The following is a 13507-nucleotide window of genomic DNA, read 5'->3' on the forward strand; positions in this document are numbered from 1 at the left end:
GCGCCACAACGTTGTCATCAAAGGCTATGATAGCCTGTTGATTGACAGCGGCTGGAATAGCTCCGTGGCTGGCTGGCTGCTTCATGCTGTGGAGAGAGAGACCTAAATACAGATGAGACACAGACAGTGAAAGAAACCCTGGAATTATTGTTTTTTACAACCTATGAGCTGAGTGCTGTTTTCAATATTAACTTCCATTGAGAGCAAAAAGGTAATGGCAGGTGCAATGTATTGAATATGTTGTAATATTAATCTGTATCATATAACCCACACAAACCCACCCTTTATTGCACTATGGCTTCTTTTCCTTCCCTGCTGTCCACCTGGTTAATTGTAATATTGTATCAATGTGGCTGCAGAGGCTTTTTTCCCAGGAGGGGTTAGGTTTACTGATGGCCACTCTGACTTGAAAATAATAAACCAGCCTTTTAATAAAACATCCATAATTATGCAGTGGGCATCAAAGTCAAGTGAGTCCACTGTGTGTGTGTGTGTGTGTGTGAGAGAGAGAGAGAGAGAGAGAGAGAGAGTAAGTAAAGAGGTGGACAGCATGATTGAAAACTGCAGTGGCCCTTCTCAAATGATCCCTGTAGTCCTGCCCTGGACCCAGGCACACAGCTATGGGAAAAGAAAGACCCCTCTTTTATTCCTGATATGTGGGAGGTAGATTTGCCCCAGAAAGTTGGGTCTCAGGAGAAGAAAGGTGTGTTTTGGTCTTTTATGCTGGGATCCTCCTATGAAAGCGGTCTTGCTCTGGGGAGCACACTCAAAGCAGGTGGCCTTCAAGCCACCTGGGGGCATGGGGCCTCCTAAAGCAATACATGTCAGGGCCACAGATTGAATAATGAGGATGCGAACTAACAAAACTTTTTTTAAAGTGGAAAATGACAGCATACTTTAGCGCAAGCATTAAAAAATGTACGTGAGTGAATGAGTATTTTAAGCACTAAATTAAACTCAGAAGTAATATATAGTAAACTTTTATTACTTAATTTCAACAACTTTGCATAGTAATGCATGAAGCATTTGATTGGACGTAGGTTGTTAGTGCATAATATTATTTTTTCTGCCATTAGCAAACCCTGTAAATAGGAATGTATGCCAAGGCTGAAAAATGCTAAATTACCTTCCTCACTTAGGCTGGGAGCCAATTATCAATAAATTATGCTCTCATACTGGATGGAGCTCTGAGATTATATTCATTCTTTAAATGTTTTCTGCTCCCAATTAAAATTCATACCATTATTGATTTTGTTGATTTTTATGTCCTGAAATTTGCATAATCTATTAAAGATGAATGATTAATGAAGTGCTCAGTTTTGCGTACCAAGGGCGCTAGCGAAAGCAATGTCGGCCATCTTTTGTGTCCTCTGTTTACCCTAATGTGTGGAAGAGATGGTTACCTAGGAATGAGGGTAATAGCCAAATCAGAGAGGGATTTAGGACACTGAAACACACCACTGGGATTTAGTATGAAGCACCAATGATTGACAATGACTAATCATTGTAAAAATCATTGTAATGTTACCATTTAGTAAAAAAAGACTAAAGTCTTACTAATATTGGCAGGTAGATTATATTAAATCAAAATGGTGTCTTATATTTACTTGTTACCATGTTTCCGTTGCATTATGCAAGTCCGACGGGGTAAAAAGTAAACAGGGAACTTTGTGAGTGGTGTATACAAGCTGTGGAGAAGCTGTTGTACTTGTATGTGTCTGTATCCAGTAAACGAACACTGTGAACTGTTCAGTGCGTCCATGGATAGAACAACGTGTCGTGATTAACTGGTCTCTGGCTCTGGTCCAGCATTCAAGTATCTGCACAGTTTTTAACTGACACCTGAACTGAACAAGCAACACACAGTGGTCTGCAGATCCATCTTGACTTTAGTTATTCTAATCCTGACACAAACATTATATGTGAAATAAATGATAGTATAATATTGAAGCTGCTTATCAGTACTTAAATAGGATTATGCCCTCTGTGAGTACAGTAGTCTCTGTGCAGGCTGGGCTTGATAATCACTCTCACCAGAGCCTGTGGGGAGGCTGGGTGTAAATGGGCACCCTTCTGACATACTACAACTCTAGCAGATGTGAAGATCCATTGCTATTCTATCTCTCTTTAAATCTATCTACCTTCTTACCCATGTATTTCTCACTCCCTGTGAGTGAGAAATTGTATAGATGAGAGAACAGAGTTCAAAATTTAAATAAAATAAAAAACTCTTTATTTCCGATTAATTTAAGCTGAAATGTACACCACTCTCCGAGCCCAGTTTACGACTTGGCAGTACCAGCTATTCTCTGCTGGGTGGCAAACAACAAGCAGCCGCCTCACCTGTGGTGCCTGGTGTGTGGCCTAGTGACAAACGGCTTGTCTCAGCTCAGTTAATGCCCGCAGCCCAGGGCTTGGAAATTAATGTTTATATCACCCTCCACAATAGCACACTAACCTTTGAGCACACATTTGATAATGAATTACTTTAAACCTGTGGATGGGGAATTCAAAGTATTTGGCCCCACAAATATTCTTTACTCACTCACGACTGGATGCAGCCTTTGATCATTGTTCTTTTGTACCTTTCTGGTGTAAGTGGTTATTAATGACCACCTCTACAATGCAGAAATGCAGGGGAATTAAGGCTTGAAGATGTATAACTGGCTGTACTTGAAAACATGAATGTGTACCTGCACAAGACACAAGTTTTGCTGTGATATTGAACATGCTGTTGGAATGAAAAAGTTGTCTGTGGATTGAGTGTCAGCCTTTGAAAACAAGAGTTCTGCCAGCAAATGGTTTGCGCACCAAAGTTCCTCGGTGGGCATTTAAAAATGAAATGCTCACATGAGAGAAGGCTGTTGCAGCTATATCTGGACACATCACTCCAAGGACTGCTGTAGGTTCTTAATAGTTCACTTCTATGGTTGATGGGGTCTGTAGATGTGGTATCAGTGGTGGGGCAGAGACAGATGTTGGAGAACTCTATAGCATCTCCACTCTGAGATGTGTTTGCTGGGAAGAGGAGTCCCCAAGGACCCAGAGTTTATCTTCCATCTCCATCATCAGGGCCTGTGATTTGACAGACTCCCTTTACCCAGGCTTTGCCTCGTCTCCAGGACAATAAGCAACACCATGTCTGATTAGTTTCAGAGTTCAGTGGTCTTGAACGCAGCGTTTGTATCGGTTGTTGTTGCGTCGTAACTCCTGTCTGTTTGACAACGGTTGCTCAGGCGCTGAGAAAACACAAGCCTACTGTAGTGTACGGGAAGACTCAGATACAGTATAAACTGGCCTGGGCTTCTTGTTTGGCATCCACAGTCTTATCATAGATTTAAGATCAATGTCCCAAGGTTAGGTGGGCCACATAGTGTTGTTTTTTTTATAGTTTAGGCTGTTGAATATAGTGCTTTTGTCGATGGTGGTTGTTAAGCACTAAAATCAACCTCAGGTTAACTGGACTTTTGAAAGCTGTTTTAACTTGAAATGCTTTAACATACTGCAAGTTAGCTATAATTAACTGAGGAACGAACTGAGCACTATCCATTTTTAACCATTCCTATATTCGTACCCTGTTCTCAATAGATTTGTGACATACTTACACAGTGCATGAAAAGCTTTAGGTCCACCCAATTAAATTCAAAGCCTGCTCATTAGAGTAGTTCTGTTCTTGCCAGAGAAACCATTCTTTTTAATGATTTGATCATAAGTTAAAAGTTACATTGTTGCAAACTTACATTGAGTTGTTCCCTCCATGACAATGGTATTTGCCTCAAAGTATTCTGTGTAATTGCAGTACCTCTGTCTAAATCCTCCACATTTACAGCTGTCAAAAAGACAAAGAGATTAGGGGAACCTGCTACAGATTTGTATGGGAAAGCAGACAGTTACACTGCCTGTTTCCCTGGTATTAGGGTTATAGGGCTGACAGGGTTGCATCCCCCTTCCATAGAACAGCCCTTATCTTAATGAGGAATTGCAACACACAGTCCTGTTGTAAAATAACAATGATGGGGGAAGCAGCTAATGAGGCTATCATGGTGTCGGGAAAGAGCCATCTCTCCCTACAGGCCCCAGCGAACAGAACGGGCTCTGCGGCAGACGTGGAGAGGCCGGAGACAGAGCTCACATTGATTGCATAGGTTCAAGAGGCAGAGCCGGTGAAATGAAAGATGCCAAGACTCATCAGCCAAATTAGATCAAAGTGTAGAGTTTTGAACTGTCTGCAAGCCGATTGTTTAGTTATTTGTGGGAGTGATTTTGTTGTGAGAAAGCAGCCGTGAGATTATGTTGTTTGTTTTCCTAAAACCATGGGGAAATTTTTTACGCATTTGAGCTTGATTGATCAGGCGCGATGTGTTGTTGCAACATTTCACTGGTGTATGTTTCCACTTAGCTGAATGAATTACTGCTGGGTGCATATGAGATTATTATTATAAACTATGTAAATGAACAAATCAACTGCTAAAGACTGCTTATCTATTCAGAATTCTTATGAAAGTGTTGGGTCTTGAGTTGGTAAAAGATAGGAAGTTAATGTATAGTAGCACTTGTAGTGTTCCTCATCCTTCAGGCTCCCTTTAATTTATACCACGAATCTGCTAAAGATTTGTCCTGTCTCTGTCAGTGTTTGTCTATGTGCATAACAAATCTAAAAACTTCTGCTGCGACACATTGTATTTGTTTTTGACGCGCAGTTTTCCTAGGTGGTTATTTGAACATTTTGAAAGCTACACATCCATTCCACCATGCATATGAGTGACTGAAGGTGAATGCATGTATAGCATGTGTGGATTTGCATGTCTAAATTACATCTAGTTTTTTTTTCTTTTTTTTTTTTTTTCCACCCGGCAGACTCTCACCCATCATATCCACCGTCCATGTGTGTAAAGCGTGAGCCCCATGAGGCGTCCTTTGCCCCCTTCACCCCCTCCTCTGTTGGGGACTCTGATCTAGCTGACATCTTGCCCCACCAGTCCAGCCTCTCTGTAGATGCCTCTACTCCCAGCTACCGTGCCCATGCCCATGGCTCCTGCTACAGCCAGTATGCCAGCCAGCCCTTTATAGCAGGTACAGCTTTACCCATAAGGCCCCCGCAACCAGATCAAATTCCAATCAAGCTCACTCAGTTCAGTTGATTTACCTCTGTGTTGATTTTTTATTAATTTAGCAATTTTCAAAGATGCACTAAATTAAAGTGTCCACCTCTCACGTTGCAAAGCCATCAATCCCATCATGCTTTGTGGCCCTACTGTTGTGTATACAGGAGCAAAGCTAACTGTTTGCCCCCTCATTAACAGCGACTGCTCTCTCCCCCTTTCCACCCTGCTTTTCTCCAGCTCTGACCCCTTGCCCATCTCTCTGGTTAACAATAGGCCTCCAGGTCCTTCTAGCCTCGTGACAGGCCCAAGGTCTGAGGGGTCACGGGGGGGGAGGGTGGGGGCAGAGACATAGGGCTGATGCTGGGGCCTGCTTTGGAACCATATCTCCCTGTCCTGTGTGCCCCTTCATCCAGCCAGGCCTGATACTGTCATTATTACACAGAAATGAATGTGGAGTTTTCAGTAGCCTGATGCTCCTCGCAGTTTTAAAGCTGCTTAGGATGTTTGTTTATATGTTACAGAAGTAATATAAATCATTTAAATTCTGTCCTCAGAGCAACATGTATGTTGCCCTGACATAATATAGCCTGGTGTCCTGTGTACCCAGGCTCTCACCCAGTGCATGCTCCAGCCCATTTGCAGCCTCATGCAGGATAAGCAGTTTAGAAAATGGATGGATAACATGTGCCTTCATGACACATTCTGCAACACATGATCTTACATGCTGGAAGAAATAAAATGGTGCGATGCATTGTGGGAGACAGTGTCATTGCTTGTTATTTTCAGTGACTATATGCATCTCTTCACTTTAGTGATTTTAGTGTGTTTCTTGTTTAGAAAATCTCATAATTGCAGCAGAGAAATCATTCCCCTATAAATATGACATACAATGCATGACGTTACAAAAAAGTAGTATCAAAAAGACAAATATTTGGCTATACTGGTGACAATGTGTAGTTGTACCCCAATAAATGATCAACCCTGCTGTTGTAATTTCTAGGAGACAAATGCCTAAATTAGGTTTCTTATCAACCTAATTGAGGAAACGTTGTTAATTAGCGTGTATGGCAAGTTATTCAACTTTTCTGTGATCAGCATCCCTGTAAGAATTTTCCTCCTGTGTGCCTGCAGGTCGAGACATGGCCAGTACCACCTTACCTGGCTACCCGCCTCATGTCCCCCCCACAGGACAAGGTAGCTACCCCACCTCCACACTCGCTGGAATGGTTCCTGGTAGGTGACACTACTCTCTTTTTATGAGGCCATTAATTCTGCTTTTACATGTTTTATTTTCACAATGTAGTTCCCTTCTTATTTAAAGAATTTGAGGTCACTTTCAGCTGAACAAGTGGTAATGCTTTTCTGTGATGTCCTCATCAGTAACACATACAAAAGCACATTCACTGCTGAGAGGCTTAAGAAACCTTAAAGCATTTCTGTTGACCCAAAGGACTGAAAAGAGCTTGTTATAGCTTTGTTAGACTGTGGTTAGCGTGTAGTTAGCGTCTGCGGACAAGGACATTAGATGAACTCGATAGGTGATCACCACAATCAGTCGCCGTGAGATAGGACAGTTCCTCTCAGTTACACTCCAGCTCCCAGCACTCATTACCCTCGCCATGTCCACACAGCGCACTCTCACCAGCCCCGTCGATAAACACTGCTTTTGCGCCTCTCCTCGCCTCCCCGGACACCCAGGGCTGCAGAGCGTATCTCTTTCCCCTCTACTTAACCTGCAGTTCAGGTTCACAGCAAACAGTTAAGGGTCAAAACACAGAGGCGTGGAGGGCCTGTAAATATTTAAATCACTATCTCTCTCAGGGATGAGCTTGAGTTACACGACCAGCCGTGAGGATGCTATAGCTGCCAGAGTGTGTAGATCTCTCCTCCAAACAACTGAAAACACAATTCCCTTTATCGCTCTGAGACATGTACCTTTCACACTGAGCAATAATCAACGCAGGCGTGCAGTATTTACAAGTGGGCTCAGTGTGGAGGGTAATATTTTAAGAAATGCATGGAGTTAAAAGCTGATATCTCAAATTAAGAAAATTACTTATGCTTTATTTCATTATATGCCACTAGAAAGTGCTTATAGATATAATGCAAACACACATACAAGCATACAAACACAGCTACTTAATCCAGAGGTTGCAGGGTTTTTTTCAACTGGTGGTGAATGACTAAGATTTAGTGACTGGCCCCAAACACTGTTAAAGCAAAAGCCATTCTTCAGCAGCTTCATATTAAACCCTACCTTTATAGTGTCGTAAAAAGAAAGAAACCTGTGGACCCACAGCATCACTCTCTGACATCCCCTCAGCCTCCCGTCCTTTCCACTAGAACCTACACAGGGAGGACAAAAAGCGAATGAGAGTCTCAGAGAACCTATTAGGGAGTTTTGAAGCGAAGCATCATCATTTAAAAGCAGGGGGAAAAGCACTGAAATACTCACTTAAGGAAAGAATAGAGGAAATCCTGAAGAATAACAGAGGATTAATAAAACAATCAGTTCACCTGAAGGGACCATGGAGACAAGCTATAGGCTACAAACAGCCAGGATAAAAATGCCAGACTTCAACTTAAATGTAACTTGGTGAAAATGCTTTTTTATATATATATATATATATATATTTTACAAAAGCTGTCAGTCATTTCAGTTTGTTAGCTCTTTGCTAATGTTTGTTGTTGTTTGTTCTCTAGGAGGAGACTTTTCTGGAAACCCTTACTCTCATCCACAATACACCACTTACAATGAAGCGTGGCGGTTCAGCAATCCAGCATTACTAAGTAAGCAACTTTCTCTTAAATAACAAAAACTCAAACATACACATACAGAAATGAACTTTTTTCTTCTAGAAATGTTGTAAAATTAAAATCGTATTCAAAAACAAATATACAAATTTTCAGGCTCCATGTATTCTCTGTACGTGGAGTTTTACACACATCTTACACGTCTTACATGATGTTTGGCCTCATGGTTTCCAACAGCTTGCTCTTCTGTTAACTTTCAGGTTCCCCTTATTATTATAGTGCCGCATCCCGTGGCTCCGCACCTCCCACTGCTGCCACTGCCTACGACCGCCACTAGTTACCATGGAGACCAGCTCAAACTGCAGGGCCAGGGTTTCGGCCTCCATATTGTCCCCGTCTGAGAAACACTGAGGTCAAAGGGAAGCGTGGTGGAATCCTAGAGGAAACCCCGTGATGTTGCGTGATGTGGAGGAAGGATCAGCAAAGTTGACGCCAGTGCATCTAGCCCTACTTCAGCGTTACACACTTGTGGGTCACAAAGGGCCCCGTGGGCATTCAGAACTCACCCATCATGCCCTCAATCTCTCACAGGCCTGAACATTTCAAGAATGACTTTAAGAGATTATATATATATATATATATATATATATATATATATATATTATAAAATATAAATTGAAGAAAAACAGTGTGAAGAATACCATGTGGAAAAAATGTTGTGGGTTTTTATTTTTGTTTCTTTGTTGCTGTTGTTGTCGTTGTTATTTTATTGTTGGATCCTCACATTCCTTTTATGTGATGAACTGCAGTATTTTTCTGCTCTAAACAGAGAAGTCCAGGGGAGATGACAATGGTCCCATAGCTTGATGGTGTAGCAACTTGAACCGGTGTTGTGGGGCCCTTTTGACAATTAATGAGGCTCCCCACTGTAGGACGGGCTTTACTCTGGTGCTTTGACTACGTCTTCTGCTCCCATTTCTCCAGTCCCACCTACATTATCAGATAAACACAGCATGTTCCACAACGTTTACTGACCCTATCTAGACCAATGGCAACATCACACTCCCTGTGGCAAACAATCAGATGTAAAAATGTAAATCATTTTGCAAAGTATTAAAAAACATGGTAGAACAATATGGTCTTGCCAGAAATTTAAATACTTTTTTAATTATATTTTTTTTTAATGTAAAAAAAAGCTATCAAAGGTTTCTTCAGAGTAGTCACAATTTCCCTCATTTTCCAGTCATGTCCATGTCCATGCATGATCGTCCTTTGCTCTTTTTTTGCACTATAACCTCAGCTTGTTTAATTTATTTGGTACATTCACTCAAGATTAAGTTTAATTAACTCACCAATTTCAAACATAAGTTGAAACTATTTATGTTGCATAATGCAGGTGTAAAAACACAAAGCGGACAGACTGACATCTTTTGCTGAGTAAAAGCGATGCTTTCAAGTTCCTGAGGAGTTTGTAAGCCACAACCCTATGGCTATATGAACAAATTCACTTCTCCTGGGTTATACTTTACTATACTGGGTTATACTACATTCAGCTTCTTAGTCACACCACTAGATGCCTACACAGTTTAGAAAGCTGTATGCAGTTGAGTGAACCAACTGTAAACTAGCTTCAACAATTGCCTTACAAACCTGTTTTTTCAACGTAAATTCATGCCTGTTCAATGAAATTAATTGCCTTTACAAACACATACTCATCACCCTCCTCTATTTAGGCTCTACTCTCCATAGGGACTCAAAGGAAATACTGATTCAGTTTGCTTTTTGGAAGATATTTTGTGAATGTACTTTTAACTACATTTGCCAAAGACTTAGTTTGATATTTAATATTTTATTTACAGTATATGTATGCATAAATAAAGCAGTATTATCTTTTAAATAAGTAGTCAACACTGAACCTATATGTCGTGACTTTTCTGCAGGCAAACAACATAATGAATATGGGTGTAATGAAAAAGGTGAAATTCAGCAATTCAAAATTCCATCAGTTGCAACAAAAAGCTGCTTTGTAGAATAATTTGTGAATAATGTGAAGACAATTCTTCTCTGTAAATAATATCACATACACCATTGCAGTATCATACTAATGTACTGGCTCCCCTTGTAGATATACAGACAGAAAAAAAACATGCATTACATTTGTGTCTTAATGTAATGTTGTGCTCTGAGGCGCAACTACTGTATAACCTGTGGCTACATATACTGCAGTAGCAGGTTACAGATGCTAACATCACATAGGTTGTCTTTGACATTTTATTTTGTTTTCATGATAATGTCATGATGATGTTTTATGTCACTATGCAATGAGTTAAATGGCTTTCTGTATCATCTTTTGTTGTTGGGCTCAAAATAAGTAATCCCCATGGAGAACAGCATAAAAATTAAGACATACAAAAGACCTCCAGTGTGAAATGGTTTCTCTCTACTAGTTTCGCTTTTGCTCCAAAAATGAAGATCTGATCAAACTGAAGTCCTTGGCAACAATCAAAGATATTGTCCTGTTTGCTGTTAGTAGATGTTGTGATAATTATGTTAATCCAAATTACAGTCATCTGTGCCTCCACGTATAGAAACACATCCGCACTTATTCCCAATCACCCATCTCTCCTCCCTCCCTCCACTCTCTCAACCCAATATAACTCTTTAGAGTAAGGCATCCAAGATGAAGTTTACTTTAATCCTACACAAGCAAATACGTTATCTGGTACCAGGGTTAACTGTCATTGCCGAGGGCACCGGATAACAGAAACAGACTGCAGTCCTGCTCTTCAGGAGAATCCTCTACAAATTGCACTTGGGATTTGCCTATTTCTGTCTACATGTAGCTCGACATATCTGAAAATGAAACTCTGGTGCAAAGGGCAAGCCACCATCATGGAATGGGTCTTCTGCTGTTGTAAAGATGATACAGGAGATGTGTCATGGACATAAAAAGGATTTCTGATGAAAATCTATACGGAAAGCCTTGTGGCCTCAATCATTGTTCTGTTTCAGTTATGTTCCAATTCTTTTTGTGCACATGAGAAATAAATTCTTTTATATGTCAGTCGTTGACTTGGTGTCCCCTCATTATTAACCCCATAAGAAAATGATTCAGAGTTCAAGGTTTCCGGGGAGCGCTCCTGGTGCTGGTGTATTGATGTCTGGTTTTATGAACAGTCAGGACTACAGGAGGCACTCATACGGGTTACAGTTCTAAAATATGAAATGTATGATGGCTGCAGAGCGCGTTGTTTGTGTGTATCGGTGTGTGGATGTCTGTAGAAATCCTCTATATTATGATTCCTGTTAAAAGTAGCACATGTCTACAAGAAAAAGAACAATTGCATTATGTTAACACGTGTGTTTGTGTGTGTGGAGGACAGAGGGGGAAAGAAAGTAAAAAAAAAAAAAGAAAGGGAGAGAAAAGAGGGTGAAACAAAGAAGGAGGACAGTTGGAAAGGCAGGAGAGCGTTGCCCCAGCTTCTGACTCCAGTATATTTAATGATGCATCGGTTTCATCCTGCTATACCACACTGCTGCTGCCTAACCTCCTCTCTACACTCTCTGAAACACACAAGCCCAGCCAGTTGTAATTCAATTTCCCTGCTTCCTCTGCCTATTGTTTATTTCATGGATCCCCCGTGAAGCATCAAAAGCTTCTGTTTCTGTCAGCCCCCTAACTGTCCTATGTGTTTGTCATTCAGGCCTTGTTAAAAGATAAAAAAACCAACACACATACACACAAACGCTCTTTCCTCTCACAGCTGAGAATTCCCAGTGGTAAAATTATTCCATTTAGATGGGAACTTTTTTGTCACTACCCTGTCTAAATTGGCATATCTGGCTCTCTCGTAGAAACCAATAAACTGTGAACCCGGATGCATCTGTCAGTCAAGCTCATCTTTACTTTAGCGGGCCAGATGACAACAACAGGAGAAGAGACACACACCAGCAGAATGGGGCGCACTGATTGGCTCTCATCAGTTAGGCATTACGAAAAGCACCTGTCATCCTCGGGGCTTCTCAAACCCACACAGAGAGGCCCTGCCACGGGGGCCAATGGGCCTTGTGCAAGATTTACTCAAACACTTCACCCTCATTGTCAACTTGGCTTGGTGATGCCCTACAGCTAGGCCTCTTTGGCATGATTCATGTCTATCACTGATAATATATGCAGTGAAACAAGCCCATTTTAAAGAGCTGCTAGATGGACGCAGTCTGAAGCAATCCCTTGCAAAGTTGAAGTCATATTCACATATCAATGTATTACATTAAATTATATATATATATATGGGGGGGGTTTAAACTGCACATTTTTATGATCTTGACTACTTAAGTTTAAATTAAATTGATGGTCGATATCAGTGACAGAAAGTAACTAATTTCATTTGTACAATTTTGAGGTACTTGTGCTTTACTTGACTATTTTTCTTTTATGCTACTCATACTTATACTCCACTATATTTCATAGGGAAGATTGGACTCCACTACATTTTTCTGATAGCGTATCTCTTCCATTAAAAAAACCTGATAGACTTCTAAAAATATAATACAAAACCAAAATTATACTGTGGAATCTACCTGTGGAATCTTGTCATAGGTTTCACATGTTCTGCATTGTTAGAAGTAGTACCAACAAAGGGATTTCCCCTCTAAAACTTCTCAGATGGTCCCATTTAAATAACTTCAAGGCCCAAAGAGATCAAATAATATTTCACAAAAACAAAGATGAATGTATGCTGCAGAACTTTGATTTCTCTTCGTTCCTTTCTTCTTCTCTCCAAGATTTATCAAATGACCCTTTAAATTGTGAACCACTGGACTAAATCACCAAACAGTATGTAAAGTAGTGAAATTGGCTGCACCCGGACCATCTACAATTGTAAAAAACAACTTGCACTGATGCATTATTATTAACAGCCACAGGGGTCAAGTAGTACTCATACTCATCTTTTGCTAAGCTTTTAAATGCAGGACTTTTACTTATATCTGAGTATTTTTATATATTGTATTGATACTTTTTAAAGTAAAGGTTTTTAAGTACTTATTCCACCGGTGGTGGACAAGTGAACAGAATAAACCCTGACAAAATACAGTGTGTAAATACCTTGATTACAATATATAATCGTTTCTCTTTGCATAAACATCCATGATATGACTAGATGACTAGAGATGAATTTCGAGGTGTGACATGAGTGCAGTATTGTTCAGAGACAAGGAGCGGTGGTGGTCTCGCAGTGACGTCCTGTCATCTGCCTGCATGGGAGCCTGTCATCAGCCTCATCATGTGGCTGTCATAGTTGATGTTGGCTAGGGGAGAGGCCAACCCTGCTGTGTCAATCAACGAGCCCTCATTAGAAGCAGCTTTAATTAGTGGCTGCACGGGTGCAGTATTGTTCACAACACCGCCTTCGTTAACTCTGTTAATCCCAAATGAATTTGGGTTGAGAAGAAGCAGTACAGCGGCCCAGACTAATGTGAAGTTACTTTATGTGTTGCTGGTTTAAAAGAGTCTAATGTGGTTTATATCTTAAAAGTAAATATGTTGGTCTTAAATAGATATAAATGTCTTAAAGCTGCCATTAAGAAGCAACTGCATGTTTATTATCCTGGTCCAAGGATGAAAACTAGAAAAATTATATAAATTA

At 40.6% G+C, this 13507-nt stretch overlaps 1 protein-coding gene across 1 annotated transcript in view; it reads left to right on the top strand.

Annotated features, from left to right (window-relative positions):
• Nucleotides 1–8440, top strand: part of pax2a (paired box 2a) — a 27036-nt gene extending 18596 nt beyond the window's left edge. Inside the window, exons 9-12 of the mRNA XM_046071421.1 lie at nucleotides 4858–5073; nucleotides 6237–6338; nucleotides 7809–7895; nucleotides 8139–8440. Coding sequence (XP_045927377.1) covers nucleotides 4858–5073; nucleotides 6237–6338; nucleotides 7809–7895; nucleotides 8139–8260 — 527 coding nt within the window. The 3' untranslated portion in view covers nucleotides 8261–8440. The remainder of the gene's footprint in view (nucleotides 1–4857; nucleotides 5074–6236; nucleotides 6339–7808; nucleotides 7896–8138) is intronic.
• The last annotated feature ends 5067 nt before the right edge of the window (nucleotides 8441–13507 follow it).

The sequence above is a fragment of the Micropterus dolomieu genome, linkage group LG15 (genome assembly GCF_021292245.1).
Source record: "Micropterus dolomieu isolate WLL.071019.BEF.003 ecotype Adirondacks linkage group LG15, ASM2129224v1, whole genome shotgun sequence".
Lineage (NCBI taxonomy): Eukaryota > Metazoa > Chordata > Actinopteri > Centrarchiformes > Centrarchidae > Micropterus > Micropterus dolomieu.